A 25,960-nucleotide genomic window follows, 5' to 3' on the forward strand; every position below is an offset into this window, starting at 1 on the left:
GGGAGCCCACAACGCCCGCAGAGCTCCAGGTGCGCACCACGCTGGCACTGCACGACCGACGGCCCGCGCACACCACTTTGCTCTGCGTGCGCTGCCCTCTCCATCACGGAGTTCAGCCGACCTGTCCTCAGCACCGCTATACAGCCGTCATCATCTCACGGCCTCAGCTGCGGCGGACTGGACGGCAGATTACTGGCGCGAAGCCCCCCCAAAACGCCTGTGCGCTGCGTGCAGCGTTCCACGCAACTTCTCTTGGAAAACTCCTCGCAAACTCTATCCCGGAGGCGAGCGCGCGCACCTCTGTCCATCATCACAGCACAGCACAGCACCGCGACGTGTCTCCGAGACACCAGCTGCTCGAGGCCTGCACAAATCAGGCAGCGCGAATCGTCCTCGGCACGCGCACAATTTGCACTATTTCCGCTGCGACATCCTGGTCGCCGTGTGATCTTCGCCTGCGAGAGTGTCTCTGCCTACCCACTTTTCGCTCCCACGCTCCCCCTGCAGGTTCGCGGTCAAATCCACCTCGCACTTTGCCTCTCCTGCAACTCCGGCTCCGGCAGCTAGCAGAGGTGATCGTCACGGACGGCACCATTACCCCACCGTGTTGCTTGACCCAGCCATATCGGGCGCCGGTGTACGGCGCTATTTCCAGGGTGCACGCCACGATACGCTGCTACAAAGCGCGCTATAGCCCTTTCATCTAGCACGAGCTTCTGTCATCACAAATCGCGCCCGCCTTTCCTCTATCGACTAGACTGCATCTCCTCGCGGCCTGCGCGCCGGAAATTCGGTTCGGGCAAAGCTTGAAAGCTTCGAGACACGACCTGGCTCCTGCCCCGGCCGCGCCTGTGTTTGTGTCTTGGAACGGCACACGCTAGAAGCGTCGGTGGGCCTTGGTGGACGGACACCATCTGCACAACATCCGCGCACAAGGTACCGAGGGAGCGCGCTACCATCCTGCAAAACAAGCAGCCTTCCTCCGGCCTACATCTGCGGGCACTTGTACTCGACGGCGCGCTGTCATCGCGCTTTGTTTGGAGGCCATTGCATCGGACTCGCACCAAGCCTTACTGCTCTATGTCCAGAGCCTACGACACGCCACCCACTCAGACCAACGACACATCCCTCAGCGCGATCTTAGCATCGCACCTGCACGGCCAGCGTCAAGACCCTCCCCAGTCAATGGATGGTAGACAGCCCGAGTACCCGCAGTCAGGTTTGACCTCACCATACGCCTCGTACAACGGACACCAGTCTGAAGGCTCTTCTGCAGATCAAGCGTCTGCTGTGCAATACCAGTCCGGCCAACAAGACTACAAGCCGTCCAACTACTCCGCCTCCGCTACGCCCGACTCGAGCTACGGCCTCCCACAGTCGGCGCGCTCAGGCAGCTTTCCCGAGTACATTCAGCGCTCCTACGCCGAAGGCCAGCAGCAAAGCCGCTACGCAGCAGGCACGCCCAGCAACATGGCGCAAACCTCAAGTCCGTCTTCTTCTACGCCCGAAGGGCACCAAATCAACGATCACGCGCATGGCAGCAAATCTGACGCAGAAGTTCCCATAGATCCCTCCATCGCTCAGTCGAGCCCGAGCTATCCTCCTCCGCAGAGCTATTCACCCTACCCACCACAAGACCAGCAACATATGCCGCAATACGGAAACCAACCCATGACGTCTTACGCGCGCCCGGAATGGGCTGGTCATTACCAGCAACAGGCGGCCATGTATGGTCATTCGCCAGCGACCACTGCAGGCGCTGCGCCCAATATGGTAGCGCACTCAATCCCTCGACCACCAGCGGTGGGTACCTATGCTGGTGCGCATCCCGTAGTGTATCCTAACGTGACACAGGGCGGACATCCGCTTTCGACTGTGTATTCCTTCGTCCCTATTCCGGGTGCGCAACAGCACAAGCGACCGAGACGGCGTTACGAGGAAATTGAGCGCATGTACAAATGTGGGTGGAATGGATGCGAGAAAGCCTATGGCACTCTCAATCATCTCAACGCGCACGTGACCATGCAGTCGCACGGTACAAAGAGGACTCCAGAAGGTACGTTACACTCACTCTGCGTTGTTTTTGTGCAAAGCGCGTTCAAGCTTCGATGTCGCGTCGTGGTTTCTCGTGAACCCGAGCGCGCGGTTTGACATTCGTCGCGCGCGGGCGCTAGATGTCAAGCTTGTCCATGTTTTGCTTCTTAGCGCGAGCTAGTCATACCACACTCTTCGGGTCTTCCCCGCATACGCTGACTCGTTTCTCCACAGAGTTCAAGGAAATTCGCAAAGAGTGGAAGGCTAAGAAGAAGGAGGAAGAGAACTCCCGCAAGGCCGAAGAAGAGCGCCAACGCCAGGAAGCCGCCCGCAATGGTCAAGACACCACGCAACCTCAAGGCCAACCAGGTTATGGCCAGGCTCATATGATGCAGCCTCAAATGGGTGGACCTCAACTGCCCCCAATCGGCTACCAACCCGCCGCTGGCCAAACACCAAGCCAATATGCGCAACCGCAACAAGTCGATGGCGCACCACAGTATGCCAGCAATGGCCAGATGTACGGCACACAGGGCTATCCCCAAAGCCCGTATGGACAGGGCGGACTGGCTTATCAGCAACGCGCATAGTATGCGGACGACCGACTGCTGTGCGACGAATCTCCCAGGCTCCGCCGACAGTATCGGCGGCAGTAGTCAGCTCACGAGTGGCATGATAAACAACACCTCTTAACTTGATGACACTTCGAGGAGGATCATAATACGAAGATTGGGGCCCTGCATAGTAAGCATTGTCCATGGCCGCAGCAGTGGACGACTTGTCCTTGGTGACTGGCGTTGCCGGAATTGTACATTTGCATTGCAACAATGCACGAGGGGATGAAATTTTTGCATTGCCGTCTTTCACGATGGCTGATGATACCATACACGACCCTCCTGGGCTTGCGGAGGCAGAAAGTTCTTTGACCAAGTCTGGTCTCTTTTGCGGGTTACCAGGCGTCGCTCCAGCGGGGAAAGGGTTTTCAAAGGTTTAGATGAAGGTCTTTTGCTTTCAGCATATGTTTTCTTGTGCATTGTGCGACTGAGGAGCGTTAGAAGAGAACGAAGAAGAAGGAATGGCATGAGAGCACAAGTATCGACTTGTACGAACTGCGAGGCGTGGAGTGACAGTAGCAAATACGCACGACAAACTTCAGACCTTATAAACTACTTTGGTTTCACAAGCTCATATCTGGAGCTCGCTATAGACGCAAGTGGCACACATGCTGTGCAGCCTAGTGACGCCGGCACTTTAAAGGCTCGTTGCTTGTATCTATTTTGCGGGTACTTGTGACGGCGTACCGACTGCCGGGTGGGCGTCCAAGAACGGGCACGATACAAGCACCGTTGCACGCCATGTATGCCGAGTGCAACGCGGTGGAGGCGCCATGGAAGATGGATGCCGAAGCCGAAGCTGCAAGTAAACGAAGCGACTAGCGTGGGTTCGTGAGAGCAAGTGCCGGGAATGAGATAGAGTATGGCGCTTACGATGGATCTGATGGCGTCGTTGCACGACACTACTACTTGCGTCGACGTTCCCACTAGGAGGCTTGACGAGCCACGCTTACTGTTTAGCTGCCGTTGCCCTGATCTACTGTGCCCTGGTTTCTGGGACTAGAGAACCTGTTCGAGTGTTGTTGTTTGTGGCCTAGACTATCGTGTCCATAGACTAGACTAGGCTATTGGGGACTATGTGCCAATGCTGTGAAGACGGATGCCGCGGAAGTTGGTTGCGAGCGTGGAGGAAGGAGGTGACGTTGTCCGTCATGCGGCTCCGCAGCGACTGCTAGCAATGTATGCTAGAACAAATTTGCCTCGCCTTGCCTCGTCTGCCTCGCCGCTAAAACCTCACACGACCCCGTCCGTTTCTTCACCATCGACCACGCGGGACCACTGGTGGTACCTCACTACGAACGACCCCGACTCGGCACGAAACGAAACGGTCGTCAGGTTGCGTGATGCTTATATATAAGCTACTGCGGGCGGCAAGGCAGTAGATCCCAGTTCGCGCACGCGATCTCTTCGTTATTTTCGGTGTTTCGAGACTAATGCGAGTCAACGCCCAAACCGCTGGCGTGTCGTACAAGGCTGCTCCTCGTGGCGGCCGTGCCACAAAGACTAACTCTCGCCCTACGGCGCTTGAGGGAAAGCATAATTCTTTCGCTCTTTGCCTTTTGCCAGGTCACCCCCATGCGCTGCCCGAAAGGCTCGCGCTTAGCGGTACGATGTTGCCGAACGGGGTGCGCGCTGTCTGTTCGCGGACTGGGTCTGATACATCCGGACCGGCGTCTTCGAGAACATCGGATCTTGCACGCATATCTGCACGGATTGCCGAAAACTGGAGCCGGCATTGTCGAGCGTCGAAGCGAATCTAGATACCGAAGTCTGCAAGCATAATCCGAGTCTCGGTTTCGATGTCGACATCTCCGGCGAGTGGCTGTTCAGCCACGTTGGGGGCGATTCTGCCACGTCGTTGTGCAAGCAAGTCCGAAAAGCCGTGGGTATAGGAAGTCCCTTTGTGGCGTCTGGAGCGCCCGAACAAGGCTTGAAGTGAAGATCCAGCGTGGCATGCTCAAGATTCGATGATGCCGACAAGCTTGCAGCTCGCATGCCTGGGGATGTTGTTATCATGACGGCCCATGACACATCCTTCCTCCCTGACTGCTCATATGCTGGTCATCTGGCTGACCTCAGATGCATGAAGGTTGTCAGTACTGTTGCGAGCGACTCCTCAAATGCCAGAGACCGCCAGCACCTCGTCGACCGTACCGCGATATGCTCAAAAGTGGAAAGAGTATACCAACACTCTCTCAGAACACATCAGCTGAGGTCTCGAGATCGACTCGCTCCATCATCGGCCCACACTATCCCTGAAGCACGATTTCATTCACCGCGAGCGCCAGTTCAAGCTAACAAGCGCAGACTACCATCGACCAACACCACCGGGGTCGCCAGCCCGGCCCTCTAGTCCGTCTTGTCAATCGCACCGCCGTCTGCAGGACTTGCAAAGGCCTCGTAGAAATGTCTCCGGATGGAAGCTCGAAATCTTTACCGACACATAACTGCTCGAGGCGCCAGTCGCTCATGAGCGTCTCGATGCCGCTCACAGCTCCATTGCAACGTCGAACGAACGGGACCAGACGGAGAGCGAGCTCACACCTTCGGCGACTTTTCCGATGTCAGCAACGCCCTCCACATCGCGGCTCAGCAATGAATTCGTCGTCATCGCACATCTCCTCGCCCACGGTCGCACAGCTGCAGCATAATAAGAGTGGTAACATGCTCACCTTGATCCGTTGGCAAAGGAGAATACATTGTGAATGCTTCCATTCATGAATTCGAGACAACTACGTCTGGACAACCTCATATATCATCAAGATTGCGTCAGTGGAAGTTCCAGACTGCCATGAAGTGTCGTCAATTAAAGCTTATACTGGTGGTACAGATGAGCTTTAGATTCACTCGAACCAAGATTTGGAGAAAGCTTAGGGTCCAGCTGCGGAGGCCGTTCATTTTGCACTCAAGGCTATGCTTCTACAACGGCGTGTGAATACTGTGCACAAGTAAGGCTGAGATGATGCGGACCTTGCACGAGGGCATAGCTGCCATGCAGTGTGCTCGGGCAGCGAACTTCGCGCGGTAAGATCGAATCTGCGTACTCGTACTAACTTCCGAAACCTGTCGAGCTCTAGACTATTCTCAGCTTACAGCACAGCATTCTTGAACTTCGTTCCGGCTTGAATGAACATAGCGAACAAACATCCCAGTCCGGTCAAATATGACAGGCTCCTGGCATAACCCATTCCAATTGTGGTGCTGTTCATATACACCCAATTATACACCACTCTCGAGCCCAGGTAGACGATCGTTAGGCCGTTCAGAGTCGCGGGATTCAGCTTTGCAGCACTTCCAGCTACCACAGCGGCTGTGAATGGGCCAAAGTTCTCAAAGCTGTTCAGCATGGCCGCTTCGCCCCGCAATATGAAGCCTTTGGTATCTTGGTCTAAGTTCGAGGCATGGGCTACGCTCACGGTGAAGTTGCGTGGGGCGCGAGGATCGAATTTGGCGCCCGTTTGTCTCTCGTAGAGTCTCATGCTTAAGAAGCGGGGTGTGACGGCGATGAGCTGTGGACGTTAGAAAGCACATTGGTGAGGGTCGAGTTGAAGTACCCAGAAGGCTGGAATGGTGTACAACGCGATGTTGTCTCTGCGAAGGTCCGGGAGGCCGGGTAGGTAGGATGTCATGGCTGCTGTGTCTGCTTGGCTAAACATGAGATGTCGATAGTATGTGAATATTCAAGATGAAAACGCTCTGGGCACAGGTTACTTGTAGGAACGGTGAGGCAGCCGCGTTCGCTACCGAGACGAAGGATTCGTGTTATCGTGCTGCATCGCACTCCTCCTTAGGCACATCGTCATTGTGGTGGACGCAAGCGAAGTGAGTGCGTTGGTCGCTTTGCGGGGTCGAGACGCGTCGCCCACGAAATTCAAACGCGTCCATGCCACGAACATCTATTGCATCTCCCACATCCTACACACAATGTCTGACGACGAGCAAGATGGCGCAGCCTACGGCCACACTCACCGCGCCTTCCTTCAGGCCCTGTTCGCCCGCCAAACCATCACATTCGAAGAGGCCAAACCGCTAATATCCTCCATCCGAACCGCAATCAACCCCGACAGACCTCACCTGCCCGAAGACGTCACAGAAGAAGAATTCGAAGACTACATCCAACGCATCAACGACGCGCTCAATCCCTTCGACTTCGAGATCCGCAACTCGCTACACCAAATTTCCCGCGAAAGAATCTACGCCTTGGTCAACACGACTAGCGATTCCCTCACCCAACTGGCCACGACGCATTCGCCTGACGATATAGCATATGTCAAGCGCATTCTCGACACCATGTTCGACACATACAATACGCCGCGGCAAGAGATTATGGCGATCACATCGTTTCAGGCTGGAAAATTGGCGAAAGCTCCTGGAGGAGATGTGGATAGAAGAGATTCAGGACGACATGAAGAGACGCAACAGACACAGTCGAAGAATGCTAGTTTGACACAATCGCAAGCGGAAAAAGCCATCGAGTCTATGGTTCAAGAAGGCTGGTTTGAGAAGACTGTCATTGAATCGCGAAGTGGGCGTGAAACGGTTTGGTATACGGCTTCACAACGCGCGCTTATGGAATTACAGCAGTGGCTTGTCGATGCGTATAATGGGGATATGGAAGGAGAGGATGATGAGGAGGAACCACATCAGAAGATCAAGTTCTGTAAGGCTTGCGCGGGGATTGTGACGGTGGGACAGAGATGCCCGAATTTGCCGTGTAATATCCGATTGCATGAGGCGTGTGTGGGGAAGATGTTTAGGGCGCAGAGGGATAGTGAAACTTGTCCGGCTTGTAAGACGGAGTGGAGGGATGCGCCGAAGGTGGGGATTGAGGCTGCGAAGGAGCAAGGTGGTGGTGGTTCTGGAGGTGGGAGGAGATCGACGAATGGCGTGGGGTCTGCTAGTGAGAGGAGGAGTAATGGTACTCAGGTTGTTGACGTTGACGATGAGGAAAGCAGTGATGGTGGAATGGACACTGAGATGGCGTGAGAGGAGGCTGTAGTTACGAGCAACGAGGGCTTTCGGGTGCTTTTGAGTTTAGCGAGGAGTCTGGCGCTGGCAAGTGAGAAGAACTGCACAGGAAGTAGAATCGCTGGGATGAATTGTCTTGATTCTTTTGCTCGAGCTCAATGGTATGGAGCTTCGGCACTACTACTCTATAGCCTCCCCAGAAGCCGTATATGGGTATCCGTCAGGGCATCACGGGCCATAAGTAACCCAAGTCATGCAGCAGCAAAACCAAACACCAGCGCTTTTTTGATTCGTGAACTCCATGAAAATCGTACCGCTTAACGGTAAGACTTCTGGTAGCGGGCACGGGCACCTGGACCACCGAACTTCTTTGGCTCGCAGCGTCTGTTGTCGGCAACGAGGAGAGTACGGTCGTAGGCGACAAGAGCCTGCTTGAGCTGGTTCTTGCTGTGCTCGTCGACGTACTTCTGGTAGTAGGCGATCTACACATCATTGTCAGCTCGCCATGGTCTGTGAAGTGGGGAAAAGTTTTTTTTATCTCTCGCTCGTCATCCGTTGGGATGCGGCGGCCGAGTGCCTACTTGCGGAGGCTCGGTGGGACATACGATGCTCTTGGCAATAGCCTGACGGATGGCGTAGACTTGCGAGGTGTGACCACCACCACGGACGCGGACGCGGATGTCAACGTCGGCTGTGAGAAGAAGTGTTAGCATGCGATCTCAGATCGTGCCATGGTATTCATGCAGCGTTTCCTCCTCTTCCAGCGCAACATCCATCCCATCCACGTTTTCCATTTTGCACGTTCCCAATGCTCATTTCTCCATTCCACCAACAATTGCCAGATTCGACGTACCGAACTTGTCGAGACCGAGGATGAGAAGAGGCTCGTAGACCTTGAAGCGGAGGATCTGAGGCTCAACGAGCGACAGAGGCTTGCCGTTGACCTTGATCAAGCCCTTGCCCTGCTTGGTGTGGGCGACCGCAGTGGCGGTCTTCTTCTTGCCGAAGCACTGGACGCTCTGGACGGCAGACATGTTGTCGGTGTTGTCGAGGAAGGAGGGTGGAGCGTTGGGTGTGAGAAGTCGTCGTCGTCGGCGCAAATCCGTGCTTGGTCTCGAAACTTTCGAGGTGTGGAAGGTGCGAAATCGAGCACGTGACGGATTGTGGGCTTGGCGCGAGATGTCGGCGCTTTTTGCTTCCGATGTGAACTCTGCTTTACGTGCATCACTTTCACAGCATGGGTAGACATGTTGTGAATCACATTTGGGCGCGCTGCGGAACTGGAGATCATGGCTGAAGTGTTCCCGAGATTTGTGACGCCCGCTTCTTGAATTCCGATCACAATTTGGAGCCCATTCTCGTTGCAGACATGGACGACTCCTCCCACGAATACAAGCTACTTGCCTTCGGCTCGAATGGATCTGGTCAACTTGGAATAGGCCATGTAGAAGACGTTTCGTGGCCACACGAATGTCAAGGGTTGATCACTGGTTCTGCGGCGGATATCAAGCAACTAGCATCTGGTGGCAACCACACTATTGCACTCCTTGACGATGGCTCAATCGCTGCAGCAGGCGACAACACTGATGGGAGATGCATGGCGAGCTCTCTAAAAGAGCTACATACTGTCTGGACCCAGGAACGATCCACCAGTCACGACTATGGCACCGCAAATCATGTCGCGGCAACTTGGTCTGCTACATTGGCCGTGGGGGAAGATGCGTGCTACGTATCTGGGTCTGGGACCTCCGGCGAGCTTGGACTCGGATCCACGGTATCCGTCTCAGAAGCCATAGCGAATATCGAGGGGCTCATATCGCATTCTGATCGAATCATCAAGGTCGCCAATAGCATGGGACATATCGTAGTGGTGCTGGCAAGTGGAGATGTCTGGGGCTGGGGCAGAGCAAGGCAAGGTCAGCTCGGGGCACCAGCAGAGATCGTATGGCGGCCTCGTAAGATCAACAATGTTCCGTTCAAGGTCGTTGATGCAGTCTGCGGTAAAGACTTTACTTGTCTATTCGGAGACAGATCCGCGGGGGATTTTATGATTCTTGGTCTCGCTAGAAGTGATCGATTCGGAGTGAAGAAAGATGCTCCTGATAGCATTCCTGGGTGGAAGCAGGTGGCAGCGTCTTGGGGCTCGATCTACGTGCTTATGGATTCAGGAAAGCTCTTAGCCTGGGGAAGGAACGATCATGGACAGCTCCCTCCAACCGATCTTCCACCTCTCGAGGCCATCGCTGCTGGCAGTGAACATTGCCTTGGTCTGACACAGGACGGTAAAGTCCTGGCATGGGGTTGGGGCGAGCATGGTAATTGCGGCCCACTGACCGACCAGAATGGCGACGTCAAAGGCCGCTGGAACGAGATAGCGCTGTCCGGCACCGCAAGTGCTATATTCGCAGGTTGCGCAACGAGCTTTGTTGTGACAAAACAGCGTCGGCACGGATTGCCGAGCTGAGGCTTGACAGTCAGCGTTTCACTCGAACATGCCGTGTAGCTGGCTTCCTGTCAGCGCCGCAATTCTCCAAGAAGGGCTTCTGATCCGCGATGAAGCTCAAAATACTCACCTGAGACAGTCGTTGGGTAGGTTCTATGCCGCGTTCTAGGTCTGCTTGGCGTCGAGGTTTCAAAGCATCAGGATTGTACGTCCCTCGGCCAGGTTGTTGCGCGGTGCTTCTGCCGCTGAGATCGCGGATAGTCGGACGCATGCTGGCGGTGAAATTGTCGTTGCTTGCATCCCAGCCGAGCATCTCATCTTCGTCATTTTCATAGTTCGGTGCGTCCCAAGCTTGGTCGTCAGCGACGACATCAGGGACGAAGAGACTGTCTGGATCAGGATCCTCGTCCTCTGCCATTGAAGCGCCCATCGTAGAGACTTGATCTCGCAAGGTGGGACGTTGGCTTTCGATCGACACTGGCTTTGCAGCATTCGGACGAGTCGTGGGTCGTGGCTCACTCAGAGTTGGCCCTCCGCCTTGCAGTGAAGCTATTGAAGGCTGTCTGCTCGATGAAGTGCCGTTCGTCCGGGTTGAAACGTATCTGACGTTCGAGCCAGGAGCAGAAGTCCCACCACGTCGATCTCCTGTAGTCATCAAGGTGAATTCGCTGTGCACACCGAAGTTCTGGTATTCGAATTGCAAAGGTCGGTTCGGTTGCGAAAAGCGTGCCGTTACGGGACCTCTAAGTGTCTCGGCATGTATTGCAATGGCTCGAAAATCATTCACGTTGATCACGATGTGCAGATCTTGCTGCATGTGGAAGTCTTCGAAGTCCTCGGTATGGATTGCAATGGCAGTCTCGAGTGGTTGCTGGAGCATCCCTGCCGGCCGTGTCAGCGAAGAAGTGCTCCGTGGAATTGATCATACCTTTCTGATCAACTGATCTCTCCGTGAAGCTCGTGAAGGTCGCTTTGCCCTCCTGCGCTACAATATCGAGTTGCTCTGTCTTTGGACCAAAATGTTCCGAATACTCTCGCAGTATGCGGGACGAGATGCGAAAGCCTTGGGTTGCTGCGGCTTTGTCGAAAAGCGCGTGCATGACTTCTACTGCTTCGTATGTCAACCTGTACGTCCTCGTCATTCCTATACAAAATTAGGTCTCGCAGACTCGAATGTTCCGAACTGCTTTCAATGTACCGTGCTTGGAGAGCATCTTGACAATGAGTCGGCACTCTGCGCTCTCTTCGCCATCGTGAATGCTCACGTCGCAGCGTTCAATCGCTGTCTCCGGACGTCTTGGGTCTCCGACACGTCCCTTGAAAACAGCTTGGAGGGCCTGCTTATCAGTCAATTGAGCCAGATGTTTTGTCTGACTCCTGCTACCTTGTTGTAGAGCTGGCAGGTAAACCTGTCCCCGCCGCTAGCTTGACTATTCGCGTCGAAGTCGTATTCCAGGAAGAAAGACCTGGCATCAAGCGCGAAGGAAGCATATGCGGTTCTTGAGGAGTTCAATGCCGTCAACGTGAACTACACGTGATCAGTCGTTGAAAGCAGGCGAGAGAGCTTTGAAGGTGTTTTCGGACCTTGTCGCTCTTCGCCTCGATGGATACGGCGTCTCCAAACTTCGCGAGGCATTGCAATAGCTCGAATATGCGTTCCGTTGCCTCTGGCGATAGCGAGAATGTCAGGACGGGCATCTTCGCGAGTAGGTGATGGTCTTGGCGGAAGAAGGAAGATGCGAGACGCGAAACAGACGCGACTTGACGTGGAGAACGTCACTTCCACAACAGACCCCATCAACTCCATCATCCCATGCAAACCATCAAACAAAGGCGCCTTAGGAGGTTGCCCGGCAGTCAGCGCTGAACTGTGTCATTTTAAGTCTCTGTCAAGATATTTGCAACCAGATTCTCCCGGCCATGGCCACCGCTACTGCCAAATCTCTTCCTGTCGATTTGTACCACCTGCTCTCGGCTGAACTAGCTGAACGCCTAGACTTTCCAACGCTCTACAGTTGTATTACTAGCAGTGCACAGATTGCCAACAGTGGTGCCATCGCTGCTCTGTATCGGTGTGTCTCACATCGCCTACCAACGAGAAATAATACTGACCTGGGGCAGCATCTCACATTCAGCACCAGTCAAAGGCGGCGGTGAAGGACTACCTCTTGCCGAGCAGGAGTTGACAGTGCAAAGATGGTCGATATTATGGCGCACGATCACGCTTTCTGCGTTCGGCAAGACGCTCTACCCTTACTGTCGACATCTAAGGCTACTGGACCTGCGGGATCTGGGCGATCTTCTCGATGATGACAAGTTCCGCGGCAAGATTTTTAAGAAGTTCTTCTCGGGCGAGCTTGCTCAATTCCATTTCGTACAAGCGACATCTACAAGAGGCCGACCAGCTCGCCTGGATATCAAGAAAATTGTCACTGCGATTGGCGCAAAGATCACACAGCATAGCCCCATGCTGGAAGCGCTCACCGAACCCACGAATTCAAATATTTTCACAAGCGTGCTCTCCGACTGGGCTCCTCGATTATCACATTTGAAGTCACTCGACCTCTGGGACGGTAAAGCCTTGGCGAACGAAGATCTGCAAAAGCAGCTGCACGAACACTGTCCGAATCTGAGCAGCTTGAGGATATATTCATCACTCAACGATGATGCCGATCATGCTATCGCTACATTCATTAGCGGCATGCAAAAGAATACTCTGACTTACTTCGAGAATATCAGCTCGTGTCGGATTGGTGCAGAGACCTGCTTGGCCCTCAACCATCATGGGCACAGCCTGCAGTCGCTGAAACTGGGCCTCGCTGCGGATGGCTTGCCTGCACTCGCTTTGCTACAAGGATGTACATCAATCACTACGTTGGCACTCGCCGCATCCACGGGTACACTAGATCTCAAAGCGACACAGAATGACGTCTATGTGGAGATGGTCGAGTGGTTGCGGAATTGCACCAGCCTGCGTGAAGTCAGCCTCACCAACTTTGTTTCTGCTCCGGATCTATTACTTCCAGTCCTACAGAGCAAAGATATCAAGCTACAGAAACTCCAGATCAATGCAAATGAAGGCGGCATGTATGTGGTCAAGGACCATCGCGAGTTTCATCAGGCTTTGAGTCAACAAGCTGGCCTGCAACGGCTGTTACTACGGGCAGACCCAGATCCAGTCATAAGAGACGATATCGACACTTTGATCGACGCCTTCACATCGCTAAAGGAGCTACGAGAGCTCAGCTTGTTCCGTATCTCAGATTACTTCAGCGATTCCCATATCGGCATGCTCGCCATCAGCCTGCCAAACCTCGAAGAATTGTACGTGGGCGGCTATGGCATCAGTGACGCGGTATTCAACAGCCTGGCAGAGCTCAAGAACCTGAAGGTCATCACATTCAGTGGCATTACAACGTTCACAGAAGCAGGCATCATGAGCTTTGTTGAAAAGCTCGGTCCTGGGAATAGAGGTCTGGTTTTGGCTGTTGATAACGCAGACCAAGATACGGCAATACCGCAGGAGAGTCAGGATACGATTAGGAATGCACTATCCCAGATTGACGGACGATTCGAGTATCAGCTTCTGAGAGGTGCGTTGCATGGACTGGGATTACTAGGCAGTACACTGACAATTCACAGATCCCAATGTGCCTGAATTTGACACAGATGATTCAGACTAGCATTGAGCGATGTCGGGCTGGCATTAATTTGTGGTCATGGCTATTGACCACAATCTGCTAGAAGGTGTGCCCTTAACTCGTTGTTTGCATTCACGGCAGCAGACACGTTGTGAATATCCTGTGGCCGGAAGAGCCATGCTCGCCATATACAATGATTCAAGTGTTTGCTTGCCAATTCGTACCACGCTGGCATGCTACGCAGAGCTCCACCCAATGCTGCAACGTCATCGGGCCGCCCCGCTGCAAACATCGGATTGACGTTTACAAAATTGGAACGATGACTTGCCTAAACAAAACAACTTCGAAGAAACGGCTATGGCGACCACGATTCCTCGCGTGCTGGTAGTAGCTGGGTCGGACAGCTCAGGAGGAGCGTAAGTTCGATGCAAGATTTGAGAAGCAGAGCTTTCGGCCTGACCATGAATCAGTGGGCTGGAAGCCGATCAAAAAGTGATTGCCGGCAAGTCAGTTCGGGCCGTAGGACATGGCATTGATGCTGATCCTGGTCAGCGCATGGCTGCTATGCAATGACAGCAACGACTGCATTAACTGCACAGAATACGCAAGGTGTATATGGAATCCATGAGACTCCAACAAACTTCGTGCAGAAGCAAATTGACGCGTGTATCGATGATATCGGCGTTGATGTTCTCAAGACTGGTAGGCATCACGAGGCCTGGTCATGCAGCATCTATCGTTGAGAGATACTGAGCCTTGTAGGGATGCTCGCTTCGGCGCAGACCATTGCTGCCGTCGCGACTGCTATACAGCAGCACAATGTTGCAAGAACAGTCGTCGATCCTGTATGGCCGTCATTTCAAAGCAAGTTGTTCATGCATTCTAATCAAGTCAGGTTATGGTCTCTACAAGTGGCGCACAATTGCTTCCAGAAAAGGCCGTGAAGAATATGGTCTCGGATTTGTTGCCGCTGACCACAGTCCTCACGCCTAACATACCCGAAGCCACTCTTATACTCCGCAAAGCTGGCAAAGAAGCCTTTCCCATCGATGGGCTCGAAGACCTGAAACGACTCGCTGCGGAAGTCCACTCCCTTGGTCCCAAATATGTCCTCCTCAAGGGTGGCCACTTCCCTCTCACGTCAGACTACAAGACAGCAAGCAGCGAGGCCGAGAAGAAACTTGTTTGCAACATCCTCTTCGGCGGCGAAACGATGGACATCATCGAATTTCCCTACCTCAAGAGCAAAGACACCCACGGCACTGGCTGCTCCCTCGCCTCTGCTCTCGCCTGCAACCTCGCTCACGGTCTCGAAATCACCCAAGCTGTCGTCGCCGCTTGCCGCTATGTCGATACTGGAATCAAAACTGCCTTCAAGCTCGGCGTGGGTAGCGGTCCGATCAACCACTTCCACTCCCTCCAAATTGTGTCTTTTCCACCCAATGGCTTCATCGACTACCTTCTCGACCGCTTCGACGTCCAACCCGCCTGGCACGAATTTACACACCACGATTTCGTAGAAAAGCTCGGCGACGGGAGCCTCGATCCGGAACGCTTCAAATATTACATGATACAAGACTACCTCTACCTTATCCAATTCGCGCGCGCAAACGCTCTCGCGGGATATAAGGCGAAGACATTGCCAGATATCGCTGGTGCTGCGGCGATTGTCCTGCATATCCAGCGCGAGACGGCATTGCATGTGAAAGAGTGCGAAGAATTTGGCGTTACGGAGGAGATGATGTTGCAGTATGAGGAGCATCAGGCTTGTACGGCTTACACGAGATTCGTCTTGGACGTGGGCCAGAGCGAGGATTGGTTGGCCTTGCAGATCGCGCTATTGCCGTGTTTGTTGGGGTATGCGGTTATTGCGAAGAGGTTGAAAGCTTTGCAGGGTCGCTTATTTCCTGCTGATGGAAAGGGGAAGACGAATCGGTATGCGACCTGGATCGACAATTATGTCGCAGAGGATTATACGGCTGCTGTGAAGACGGGATGTGGTGAGTTTGGCATTCGCTGAGGGGGACCATTTGAGCATGGGCTGATCGATCTAGGTCTCATCGAGAAACATGCGCATAAGCAGAGTCCGACGAGGATTGAGGAGCTGGTGAAGATTTTCATTCATGCTACGAAGGTGAGCACTTCAGCCCGTGTCTCTTCCCGACAACGATACTGGCATGTGGAAGTGGCGTTGCTAACCTTTTGCAGATGGAAACCGGCTTCTGGGACATGGCCGAAGGGGGCGAGAAGGTGCAGGAGAAGGCAAAGCGCAACGAAAGCATTGTCACTGCGAGCACGAATACGAGTCGACACTACTCGGGACGAACGACTGGTCGGTGAGCTGTTTGCGCAGTATAAGGAGCATGAGCATGGCTGCGGAAACTTGCTGAGATCTATGTTATAGCTAGGCAGAGGTTTATGCATGAATGCCAAAGGGCGGTGATGTGGCATTTGAGCTTCTTTCATTTACTCTTCCTCTCACCCATTCTTGTCACAGCTGATATTCACACCCCTCGCTTTACATTCTCTCTCATCCAGAGCCAGCTCATTCAGCCTAGATATGACAAAGAGAGGCTGAGACAGCCAACAATTCTTTCCGCGTCGGTGGTGAAGTCAATAAGTCGTCAGAGAAAAACGGCGCATGATATTACATATGGCCATCAGATACTTGGCTACTAGTCGATCACGCATCGAGTAGCTTGGTGCGGTACGGTTCATTCCACCGAGGTGGGAAGACACTGTTTCTTTTTTTGCTTAACTGCAATAACTTTTGCTCATTGCCGCGTCGTAATCATGTGTAGTCGCTGATGAGCTTGCTGTGGCAACAGATGTATGAGAATCGAGGAGCAAATGACTGCTGTAGATTCGAAGGCCGAGGACAGTGGTATACAGTATTCCGGGGCCCTTTACTTCTGCAATCTGTCATCAATTCGAAGGTCACTGCAGCTCCTCGAGTGCGATCTTCCTGCCTCAGTCGTGTCAAGACCAGCCTACGTATAGCGCTTGCACAGCGTATGCTCTTGACAGTTGTTGCCGGTTTGGTGGCTCGAGCAGTAAGTCGTTAGGAATGCCCTGGCGCTTGGTGGTTGATACGCTCACAGGAGGGCTATAAGTCAAGCGCGACTTATGTCCCACTTGAGATAGGTCAAACCCACTGTGCAGGCATCAACTGTTTTGCATAAATGTGTCACCTTTTTGATCGTTGGCTGTTAGAAGAAATGTCTAGGTGCGCTTAGTTGTGGCCATTCTGCATCTTGCACACAATGCTTCTATCTCAGGCTTATCTCATGACTGCCATACTCAAACTTCATCATTCAGTATGAGGTGGAAAGAAATTCGCTCACTTTGTTTATCCTCAAGGTCAAAGTTCCCAAGCAAAAGACTCCTTGAACTCCTTGTCTTCTTTGCTCTGCGGCGCAAAAGCCTATCTCTGGCGCCAGGTATCATCTTCCTCCTCCACTGTCCAGTTCTGTTCTCTCTATCCTGCTTCTCCTCTTACATGACCACGCAGCAGCTATTCTGCTTCTTGGCTTGTGTATAGAACATCTTACTCTGTGCGCTCAGCCCGTCGGATTTGGCGACCAAGCTGTCGATTTTCTCGCCTCGTTCTAGCACGGATTCGATGGTTTTGTGTAGCACGATTTTCGTCTCGTCGAGCTCTTTTTGGATCTGTCATTCTATCGTCAGCCCTGTGTGTCTCCTCCTCTCCTCTGCTTTCCGCCAAAGCAGGATCGAGCTATCGCACCTTCATGATACTATCCGCTTGCTGTGGATCCTGGTACTTGACGATATACTCCTTCAACTGCGTGAACGGCACTTCGCCATTGCTGTTCTCCCACGCCGACTTGGGGAATTTGCTCAGGAACTCGTCGAGGATCTTCGAGAGCAGCTGGTGGGCTACGAGCTTAGGGTATTCATGGTCGGAGATAATGATGCCGCAGACGCCTTCGGAGCGCGCATAGGAGTGGAAGGTGTAGGACTGCTCTTCAACGTCTTGTCGTTGGCCTGGGTTGGTGCGCTCGGCTACAGTCTTCGCGAAGACAGTGAGGAACTCGCCGACGCTAGATCGTGTGAAGCGGGAGAAGCTGGAGAGGTCGCGTTCGGCGGCGAGTTCGACGGCGGGCTTGGATTCATTGCGCAGGATCTATATCGGGATTCGTGTCAGAAGCGTCGTGGTATGGAGACAGTGGGAAGAGCGATGGACGTACGCCAATGTAGAGGATCTTCATGGTGGGCGTGTGGTTGTACGAGGAAAGTGATCGGGCGAGAAGATTGGTGGGTGTTAGTTAAAGCGGTGCCTGAGCGGTATGGTGCCCCTCGTGATGCATGTGGTCACTGTTCGGCGTTGGAAGCTGACATGCCGATCGATTGCGCTGCACCTGGAACCAGCGAACCGTTCGTCTACTGCGCTGTCCCTGCTTGCGGAAACACCACCACTTCACGAAGACATTCATCGAAAACGGCGCAGACGAGAATCCCACCCTCACCATGGCGCCCATCACGACCGCCTCCAACGACGAGACGCACGCCGCGCTGCTCGACACGCTCGACATGCACAAGATCCACAAGCCCTTCCGCAATCCTAACTGGAAACCGCCGCAGCGTCGCAACAAGAACTTGAAGCAGATCCTGTCTGAAGCGCAGCGCGCGCAGCAGAGTCTGATCAACACCCAGCAGAACTCGGGCGCGAGCACACCCTTCCCAAACAGCGATGGGACGAACACGCCCTCCCTCAACCCCAATGCGGAGAAGGCGAGCCAGGATCTCAGTCGCCTGGTCTTGGATAAGAACGCGAAGCAGAACAACGGTCTCGCACCCACACCGCTTCCTGCTGGCTTTGGAGGGCCGAGTGTTACCTATACCAGCATCGCTGCTGCGCCCAGCTTGAAGCCAAAGAAGAAGTATTGCGACATCACCGGGCTGCCCGCCAAGTACAAAGATCCCAAGTCAGGACTGTATTACTACAACGCAGAGATCTACGCCGTCGTGCGGAGTCTCAACACGACCCAGGTGCAGCAGTATCTTGCCGCAAGAGGTGCAAACACCGTCCTCAAGTGAGTGGAGGCGCAAGGGAAATTATCGTTGAAGACAGAGATTGCTTCTAGCGACATAATTTGTGGAACAATGGCTATACCATCGTTTCGGTGAAGACTTCCGGACGCGCGTGGCTGCCAGAAGATCAGGGACCGGGTAAAAAAGGGATCCAGGAACGACTTCGCGCCATTGCTTAGTAGCGCTCGTCAGCGCGTGTGACCCATTTATCGTCCTCTAGCCGAGCAACCGCCGAAGACTAAGGGAAGGAAAAACACGAATGTCTTCCCACCTGCTGTGGGTGCACCGATGCCGGCAACTCGCAATGTCCGCAACGCTACCTGTGCCTTCCGCTACCACGCCTGCACGCTGACAAGGACACGATGACCTTCCACGTGCTGCCCTCCGCGGCAGCCCTTTTTCAATGGCCTCCACCACCCTCCGCTTCTGCTCACATCGATCGTGATATTCCTATTCAATCTTCGATCACTGAGCTGGAGATACTCCATCACTACCCTGGGCTGCCCACCTATTCGACTACTGCACGACATCTCGACCGATCGCTGCCCAACTACTTCACTGCCTACTAGCAGCCTAGCTTCCGTCACTACTAGCCCACTATGCACCGAGATGCAGCTACGACAGTCTTCATGATACCGGAATTGGCAGAATGTATCCTGTACCAGCTGGGCCAATTAAACGCCTGGCGACAGCTCTTCGTTATTCAACGGGTCAACAGCACCTTTCAGTCCATCATCCAAACCTCTCCCGATCTGCGAAGGACCATGCACCTTGAACAGCCGGATGCGCGACGCACCCATGTGACGAAGTTTTCCGAGGCAGTAGACATCTACAAGCGTTTCTTCTTTAACATCGAAGATCTCCTGTACCCGTTCTGGACCAATACGCGGCCTATCGGGCGAGGAACACCATCCGCTGCCATTGCCGTGAGCATGAACATCTCCTTATACTGGTCGGAAGAGTCGCCAGGTGTTATGATTAGTGATCCTCCTGCCGAAGCGATGGATAGAACCACGCCAATCGAGAGGAACGAATCCTGGAGGAATCTCCTTGTGCCATATCATCCGGAGCATGCGTTGGAATTGCATTGTTGCGGGTATGATGTTATGGCGCGCTTTGGTGGGAAGTATACACTGGGTGATCTGGCAGACGAGGCGATTCGCGCTGGGAAGGCTCATCTGGGCGGGCTGGGCAGGGTCATGTACTATGGGCAGGATTAGGGCAAGATTTGGGTTGGCGATAGATACTAATAAGTGAGTTGTGAAGGAACACTGCTATAAGTTCCTCTTGATGCGTTGTTAGCGGGAATCGGGATTTCAGACCCAGAGGTCGTCACAAGCTGCACTCTTTCTTCGCTTCCTTGCCTTTCTGGGCCTACACCGCCGCTCCGCGTGTCGAGTGAGCAACAACATCTCACGACGCTTTTCCACTAGCCAGTTCTGGACTCTATTACTGATCGAATCATAGACGATGGACGACGGATCGGCCACACTGACTGCCGCGAAGGGCCGATGTTCGTTTCCATGGACTATCCGAATGGCACAAACGAAGTCGCCGGGAACGGTCTTGCAAGTCCATTTCGCTGGAGTCTTCTGGAGCATATTTGTCCTTTGATGCATGGGAGTTGTACCCTGGGACATGTGCCGGAGACTATGTGGGCGGAAACTGTGTGGGATTGCTGGAGCGGGTTGAATCGTGATGGATGGTCCACAGACCGGCGGCGCGGTACTCGGACATTGATCAGTGGCGATGCGGAGACGGCTAGCGAGCGCGTGAGGAGGTGCGCAGGGAGTTTGGCTCATGTGAAGTGAGGGTGTTCCTTCACTTCACAACGGTCTCGTCTGCTTTGGATGCGTTATTGGCAAGAGCGGGATTCTCGCCGCTGCCTGCGGCCTGCTTCTCAATTGCACACTTGTTGATTCAACTTCTCTGTCGTCTGAGGAACTTCAAGACCAAAAGTCACTTGCACAAACCTTCGCACGGTAAGATGCGGTTTGAGCACCTTGAAGACAAGACCTGTCACTAATTACGCGAGACACAGGACAGAGGAGCGGGATATGGCTGCTGTCAACCACCAAGCGTCTGATCGCGAGAGAGTGGCCAACGACACTGAAACAGAAATGAATGTCACCACCATGATCAATTCTACAAGCACAACAACGATGGGCATTGCTGCTCAAAAAGTCTTCGACACTCCAGAGTTGCTCGAGCAGATTCTCCTGAACCTCGATTCGATCGGACTGCACGTTCTTCAGCGCGTCAGTGCTTGTTTCAAAGACACCATGAGCGCATCGCCGAAACTTCGACAGCACATGTTTTTGCAAATGAGACAGGAAGGCCTCTGCGAAGCTGTAGAACAATTGCTTCTGGAGCCGAGGGTTCGTGGCAAGTTAGGTCCTCTCGAGTTCATGGGGGTCCGTATTGTCATGAGCTACACAGATTCAAGACTTATCATCGAATTGGATGTTAGTGAGGACTGGTTTAAGGCTCAGGCAAAGCTGTGCACTTCGGGATGGTGGGTCCCAGCGGAATGCACAGCTTGGAAGGGCAGAGTAGCAGGATTATCATGGAACAAGCTCAGGGTCACGGCAAAGGAGGTGGGCGTGCAAGTCACGTTGCACTGCGGACACTTGGAGAAATCTGACTGCCTTCACATCGAGGAGCCTACGCTGCATGACCTGTTGCAGCATGCCTGGCGCCTCTTCCTGAAGATGAACGACGAAGTGGATTTGTTGCACCGGACCATTATGTGGTAGTGCTTGATTCCTGGGCGGAATTCAGAGGAGGAGCAGAGACCTGGGCCTTGTAGACACGAGCTGCAAGAAAGCATGGAGGTTGGTATCATGGGGTAAAGAGTGCGCGATGCCTCAAGGTCAGCTCCTCACTTGAAGATTGGGCCCAACACCTCCATCATACAGATGAACTCGATGCAACGCCACGAAAGTATAGCGAAGGTACAAAGTTCAACACTCTGTCCCCTCTCAAGTTGACGCAAGGCATGAAGCTGGACTAACACAACAAGCAACAAAGCAAAATCATAAATGAATGCTGGGGGTCCAGTCGACAGACAAGACTACGCGCACGAGCGATGATTGCCAGTCTTGTTGAAGATACGACGATGCCCGCCGTTCGCGCCAGATATCCGTGGTCAAGGGGGCATTCGATACCGCTGAGGGTCCTCGATCGCTGGAAGCAGAGAGTTCTGGCATTTGTTCTCCCTGACAGCTTGCCATTCATGCTGTTCAGGGTGCTGATACCTACGAGCTCAGCAAGACCATTGCGCGCTGAGAGCTGGCCGTCGCGCCGGCATGAAGCGAGGCAAAAACGTTGTTGTCGCGGCACTCGCGAGAGCCGTTTGCCTTAGACGTGCTGGCTTCCATGCTCACTTCATCTGCATGTGAAGCCTTGGCGTGTTTGTTTGACGCTGTTAGCTCCACTTTGTGGTTGCGGTGCAACCAAACTTGCTTCACGTCTCTCGACAAGTCATCAAAACCACCAACAATTGCATAAGGCGGCCTCGCGATCGCAGTCATGGCACAAGTGCGCCTCGCCAACGACAAGATGGCGCAACCAACTACGGCGGACTTGCTCGACATGGGCAACAACAAGGTTGCTGAAAGCAAGATCTTTAAGGCAATTTGAGCTGACACCAGTCGCAGATTGCACACCCACAAACTGGCGGGGTTTCCATGAAAGCACGATCGAAAGTGTTCTCGCTCCCCGAGCTCGTCGAGAAGATCCTCGAGTTTGTCGACACGATGGACTTGTTCCGTCTCCAACGCGTCAACACCAGTTTCAAGGACACCATTACCCGCTCGAAGGCGCTTCGCAAGTGCATGTTCCTCGACTCGTGGGACACGACCGAGGACGAAGAACAGAACAAGGCGCTGATCGATTTCCTCAAGGCCGGCTTCCTCGACAAAGTGACGCAGCCTTTCCAATACCGCGGACAATGCAGGGGTACGTTCGAAGACTACAAGTCCTGGAAGAACCTTTACATTTTCGCGGAGTGCTCCACGAATGTGTACGAGGATGATGAAGTGGACGATTCTACCAAAGGTAAGCAAAAACAGGCGACGCAGGCAGGCAAGCGGCATGGCTCTTGGCGCAACATGTCCATTGTTGTTCAAGGTGGTAAGGTAGAGCTTGAGTTTCCTTCGAGGTACGATCACTATGACGGCGGCATGGTCAGCAGAATCGTGTGGTTCAAGGCCAGTGAGGACACGAAGCTTGGCGAACTTGCTGGCAAATGCTTCGCAGTCATGAAGGAGAACAAAGACAGAAGATCGCAGATTTTGACGGATGGTGCAATCAGTCGGCTGCTTGCTGAAAAGCATCCGGAGTGGGTTCTGCATAAGCGCGATTGAGGCTCCCTCTTTCTTTAACCGGACAACTCAAATGCTTTTTCGATCCTCGTATCTCTGTCTTGTGCAGCGTAGCTACGGCACTCTGTCTCAACAAGCGAGGCAGCTGCGGGATCAAGCTCGTGAGAGAAAACGCAGAGTAGTCGTGTTTCCCAGTTTCCCTTTTGCTGTCCGCTACTAGGCTACGCATCGCAAAGTTACGCTCCCGCCGCCAGAAGGTCAAAGCGTCTCGGCATGCAAGTGAATTGTGCCGACAAGCGCTACTTTCCATCTCTCATACTCAGTTCTACTGGAATCTCCATCAACATCACGGACGTCGCGTGAAACTCTTCCCGCGCAGATCACAGATCAGTTGTACAGCAGCGTCAGGCATTGCACGAGTGGGTTGTACGCCTTAGGCGTGAAACATCGCAAATTGACATAAGCACACGATACACTGAAGCATGCCTCCTCGAAATCTCCTCATTTGCTTCGATGCTTTTGGCACATTGTTCAAGCCTAGACATTCTATTGCACAACAATACGGCGACGTCGCTCGATCATTTGGCTTGAGCGGTTTCACCAATGAGGACGTAAACAGTTCTTTCAAAGCAGGTGCGCAAGCAAACCTTGTGGCATAACATGACTCAACCCTCTAGAAAAGAGACGCTGATGAAGTCTGACAGCGTTCAAGAAAGAATTAAAGCAGAACCCGAATTATGGTAAAGCGAATGGCATGAATCCCGAGAAGTGGTGGACGAATGTACGCGGAAGCTGTTCTCGTTCACAGAAGTCGGGAGCAAAGCTGACTACTGCTTCCAGATCATCACAAACACTTTCAAACCTCTCATTCCGCCCGAGCGAAGTATACCCAATGGCATGGTGTCCAAACTCCTCCACCGCTTCTGGCGCGACGAAGGCTATACACTTTTCGAAGATGTCCAACCTCTTATCAGAAAACTCCGCGAAGCACACAAAGCAGAGAACACTCGCGTCGTGATTGGCGTGATAACCAATTCTGATGATCGCGTGCCGGATATATTGACTTCATTCGGGCTGAAAGTCAGTCCGCTTCGATATGGTGGGCATTATGCGAAGTCTTCTGTTACGGCCGAAGTTGGACAGTACGATATTGACTTTTCTGTCATGTCGTACGATGTTGGACATGAGAAGCCTGATAAGAGGATTTTTGAAGCTGCAGAGGAGGTGCTTCAAACTTCTTTGCTGAGAGCTGAGGACGGGGAGTCGGTAGAGTGGCGGAAAGTGTATGTTGGCGATGAGTATGAGAAGGATGTCGTTGGTGCGCTGAACGCGGGCTGGAATGCTGTATTGATCGATCGAGAGACTGCCGGACAACGGCTGGATCTAGAGTGGCTCGATGAAAAGCCTGTGGCGAGTTTGTTTGAGGTCTTCCAACACTCAAGAGCTGTCGGGTTCAGTAGTCTGGATAAGCTGGCGCAGTGGCTGCCCTCGAAATGAGGTTATTCGAGGCATAAAGTTGAGCGCTGGCTCTGTTTGAACTCCACTTCACGTATCGGGAACGTGACGCAAGGCCAGAATATCAGCGAGTTTCAGCTTGTTCTTTTCCCCCCAGCCCGCTACGCCATCTTCGACAGGTGGGCGTACTTTGACGTACCAATTCCATGTGCGCTGATCTAGCTCGACTGGGCTGAGTTTCGAGCTCCACGAATCGTATAACAGATCCAGTGCTCGCAGCAACTTCCCAAGATTTCGTTCTTTCAGTGCCACTCGAGCTGCTGCCGATGGCTTCTTCGAAGCTGCTTCGTCGCTGCTTGGCGGCGAGTCAAATGACTTGAGGAGATAAGCTCGAGCGGATTGCGGAGTGTAGATAGGAAGGCCGCTGTGATTCCCAGCTTGTGTAGCAGCGGGCTGCTTGCCACTGCCAGTCTTCTTCAGTGCTTCGAGATCGAGTGCCCAAAGTGGCGGCATTTCTTCTACCACAGGCTCTGTTTCGACATCCTCCTCAGTCTTGATCGCCTTCTCGCTCGTCTCCTGCTCCTCTTTCACCTCAGACTTCCACTCATAACCCCATCTTTTCAGCACCTTAATCTCCTTCCCCGCGACAGTCACCACCGGCTGCCCTTCACCAAAGCCTTCTTCTTCTGCACTCTTCCCACTTTCGATGCCCAGATATACGGCTCTCGACCGACTCGTCACACTCACGTACGCCTGCGCCAAGCTCAATCTGCTCGAAAGCGGCTGCTCGGGCATAGTATGCTTCAACAGAATCACCAGAAATGCAAGGACAAGTGGCGCGCGATTCGTATGCAGGACCACATCTTGCAATTCCAACGCGCCCAGCTCACTATATGGCAGCTTCAACGATTCCTCAAGATCTGCTGGCGCGAGAGGTTCTTCGCTGAATAGACTTTCATTCTTCGCTTTCTTCTTTGGTGGCGTAGAAGTCGCCGCAGCGTCATCCCCAGCTGCTCGTTTCTTTGATACGCGTTTAGCTGCAGCGATGATTTGCTTGATGAGTTTTTCGTCTTCGAATATGGGCTTGAGTTCTGCTGGTTTGGCTTTGGCGAGTTTGTCTACTGAGTCGAGGTTGCTGGTTTGGAGTGTCTTGGCTTTGCTTATGGCTGTGGCCAATGGTACTTTTGCATCTTGTGATAGAAAGCGCAGGAGCGCTTGTAGTTCGTTTGCACTCATCGTTTGATTCGATGTGTGGGGTGTGTGGTTGTTAAGTCATGACGCGAAAGAGGCGCGTGAGCTTCGCTCTTGAGCATTAGAGTTGGGGAGGCTTGCTTAAAAAGGCGCGAAAATTTGATGAAATCAGGTTGAAATGACGCCTTCCCGCGGGTGAAGAACAAGTGAAAGTCTGTCGCCGGACGTTCCATTTCC

At 53.3% G+C, this 25,960-nt stretch overlaps 15 protein-coding genes across 15 annotated transcripts; 10 read left to right on the top strand and 5 right to left on the bottom strand.

Annotated features, from left to right (window-relative positions):
* Positions 1 to 1,080: 1,080 nt before the first annotated feature.
* RHO25_003463 (uncharacterized protein) lies at positions 1,081 to 2,624 on the top strand (the record flags this gene model as incomplete). Its single annotated transcript, XM_023598969.2, has 5 exons — positions 1,081 to 1,219; positions 1,277 to 1,486; positions 1,568 to 1,773; positions 1,855 to 2,056; positions 2,269 to 2,624. 5 exons carry the CDS (start codon positions 1,081 to 1,083, stop codon positions 2,622 to 2,624), a joined length of 1,113 nt encoding a protein of 370 aa, XP_023456417.1.
* A 3,113-nt stretch (positions 2,625 to 5,737) lies between these two features.
* On the bottom strand, positions 5,738 to 6,277 carry RHO25_003464 (uncharacterized protein; the record flags this gene model as incomplete). The annotated part of the gene is made up of 2 exons (XM_023598970.1): positions 5,738 to 6,157; positions 6,203 to 6,277. The coding sequence occupies 2 exons, from the start codon at positions 6,275 to 6,277 to the stop codon at positions 5,738 to 5,740; spliced, it is 495 nt and encodes a 164-aa protein (XP_023456269.1).
* Positions 6,278 to 6,572: 295 nt separating this feature from the next.
* RHO25_003465 (uncharacterized protein) lies at positions 6,573 to 7,634 on the top strand (the record flags this gene model as incomplete). The annotated part of the gene is made up of 1 exon (XM_023598971.1): positions 6,573 to 7,634. One exon carries the CDS (start codon positions 6,573 to 6,575, stop codon positions 7,632 to 7,634), a length of 1,062 nt encoding a protein of 353 aa, XP_023456418.1.
* A 299-nt stretch (positions 7,635 to 7,933) lies between these two features.
* Positions 7,934 to 8,650, bottom strand: RPS16A (40S ribosomal protein uS9; the record flags this gene model as incomplete). Its single annotated transcript, XM_023598972.2, has 3 exons — positions 7,934 to 8,098; positions 8,222 to 8,307; positions 8,470 to 8,650. The coding sequence occupies 3 exons, from the start codon at positions 8,648 to 8,650 to the stop codon at positions 7,934 to 7,936; spliced, it is 432 nt and encodes a 143-aa protein (XP_023456419.1).
* A 335-nt stretch (positions 8,651 to 8,985) lies between these two features.
* Positions 8,986 to 10,080, top strand: RHO25_003467 (uncharacterized protein; the record flags this gene model as incomplete). The annotated part of the gene is made up of 1 exon (XM_023598973.2): positions 8,986 to 10,080. The coding sequence occupies one exon, from the start codon at positions 8,986 to 8,988 to the stop codon at positions 10,078 to 10,080; it is 1,095 nt and encodes a 364-aa protein (XP_023456415.1).
* Positions 10,081 to 10,090: 10 nt separating this feature from the next.
* Positions 10,091 to 11,757, bottom strand: RHO25_003468 (uncharacterized protein; the record flags this gene model as incomplete). The annotated part of the gene is made up of 5 exons (XM_023598974.2): positions 10,091 to 10,941; positions 10,988 to 11,203; positions 11,258 to 11,396; positions 11,444 to 11,587; positions 11,644 to 11,757. 5 exons carry the CDS (start codon positions 11,755 to 11,757, stop codon positions 10,091 to 10,093), a joined length of 1,464 nt encoding a protein of 487 aa, XP_023456416.1.
* Positions 11,758 to 11,979: 222 nt separating this feature from the next.
* RHO25_003469 (uncharacterized protein) lies at positions 11,980 to 13,742 on the top strand (the record flags this gene model as incomplete). Its single annotated transcript, XM_023598975.1, has 3 exons — positions 11,980 to 12,131; positions 12,181 to 13,652; positions 13,702 to 13,742. The coding sequence occupies 3 exons, from the start codon at positions 11,980 to 11,982 to the stop codon at positions 13,740 to 13,742; spliced, it is 1,665 nt and encodes a 554-aa protein (XP_023455766.1).
* A 315-nt stretch (positions 13,743 to 14,057) lies between these two features.
* Positions 14,058 to 16,040, top strand: RHO25_003470 (uncharacterized protein; the record flags this gene model as incomplete). The annotated part of the gene is made up of 7 exons (XM_065602401.1): positions 14,058 to 14,116; positions 14,171 to 14,202; positions 14,253 to 14,402; positions 14,463 to 14,545; positions 14,596 to 15,700; positions 15,755 to 15,834; positions 15,909 to 16,040. 7 exons carry the CDS (start codon positions 14,058 to 14,060, stop codon positions 16,038 to 16,040), a joined length of 1,641 nt encoding a protein of 546 aa, XP_065458473.1.
* Positions 16,041 to 17,195: 1,155 nt separating this feature from the next.
* YKT6 (palmitoyltransferase) lies at positions 17,196 to 17,929 on the bottom strand (the record flags this gene model as incomplete). Its single annotated transcript, XM_023598977.2, has 3 exons — positions 17,196 to 17,369; positions 17,446 to 17,844; positions 17,909 to 17,929. 3 exons carry the CDS (start codon positions 17,927 to 17,929, stop codon positions 17,196 to 17,198), a joined length of 594 nt encoding a protein of 197 aa, XP_023455667.1.
* Positions 17,930 to 18,188: 259 nt separating this feature from the next.
* RHO25_003472 (uncharacterized protein) lies at positions 18,189 to 18,758 on the top strand (the record flags this gene model as incomplete). Its single annotated transcript, XM_023598978.2, has 1 exon — positions 18,189 to 18,758. One exon carries the CDS (start codon positions 18,189 to 18,191, stop codon positions 18,756 to 18,758), a length of 570 nt encoding a protein of 189 aa, XP_023455942.1.
* Positions 18,759 to 19,351: 593 nt separating this feature from the next.
* RHO25_003473 (uncharacterized protein) lies at positions 19,352 to 19,972 on the top strand (the record flags this gene model as incomplete). Its single annotated transcript, XM_023598979.2, has 1 exon — positions 19,352 to 19,972. The coding sequence occupies one exon, from the start codon at positions 19,352 to 19,354 to the stop codon at positions 19,970 to 19,972; it is 621 nt and encodes a 206-aa protein (XP_023455663.1).
* An 837-nt stretch (positions 19,973 to 20,809) lies between these two features.
* Positions 20,810 to 21,508, top strand: RHO25_003474 (uncharacterized protein; the record flags this gene model as incomplete). Its single annotated transcript, XM_065602402.1, has 1 exon — positions 20,810 to 21,508. One exon carries the CDS (start codon positions 20,810 to 20,812, stop codon positions 21,506 to 21,508), a length of 699 nt encoding a protein of 232 aa, XP_065458474.1.
* Positions 21,509 to 22,283: 775 nt separating this feature from the next.
* RHO25_003475 (uncharacterized protein) lies at positions 22,284 to 23,119 on the top strand (the record flags this gene model as incomplete). The annotated part of the gene is made up of 2 exons (XM_023598980.2): positions 22,284 to 22,361; positions 22,412 to 23,119. The coding sequence occupies 2 exons, from the start codon at positions 22,284 to 22,286 to the stop codon at positions 23,117 to 23,119; spliced, it is 786 nt and encodes a 261-aa protein (XP_023455662.1).
* A 440-nt stretch (positions 23,120 to 23,559) lies between these two features.
* Positions 23,560 to 24,574, top strand: RHO25_003476 (uncharacterized protein; the record flags this gene model as incomplete). The annotated part of the gene is made up of 3 exons (XM_023598981.2): positions 23,560 to 23,710; positions 23,782 to 23,858; positions 23,918 to 24,574. 3 exons carry the CDS (start codon positions 23,560 to 23,562, stop codon positions 24,572 to 24,574), a joined length of 885 nt encoding a protein of 294 aa, XP_023455665.1.
* Positions 24,575 to 24,622: 48 nt separating this feature from the next.
* Positions 24,623 to 25,768, bottom strand: RHO25_003477 (uncharacterized protein; the record flags this gene model as incomplete). Its single annotated transcript, XM_023598982.1, has 1 exon — positions 24,623 to 25,768. One exon carries the CDS (start codon positions 25,766 to 25,768, stop codon positions 24,623 to 24,625), a length of 1,146 nt encoding a protein of 381 aa, XP_023455664.1.
* Between the last annotated feature and the right edge of the window lie 192 nt (positions 25,769 to 25,960).

The sequence above is a fragment of the Cercospora beticola genome, chromosome 2 (genome assembly GCF_033473495.1).
Source record: "Cercospora beticola chromosome 2, complete sequence".
NCBI classification, from domain to species: domain Eukaryota; kingdom Fungi; phylum Ascomycota; class Dothideomycetes; order Mycosphaerellales; family Mycosphaerellaceae; genus Cercospora; species Cercospora beticola.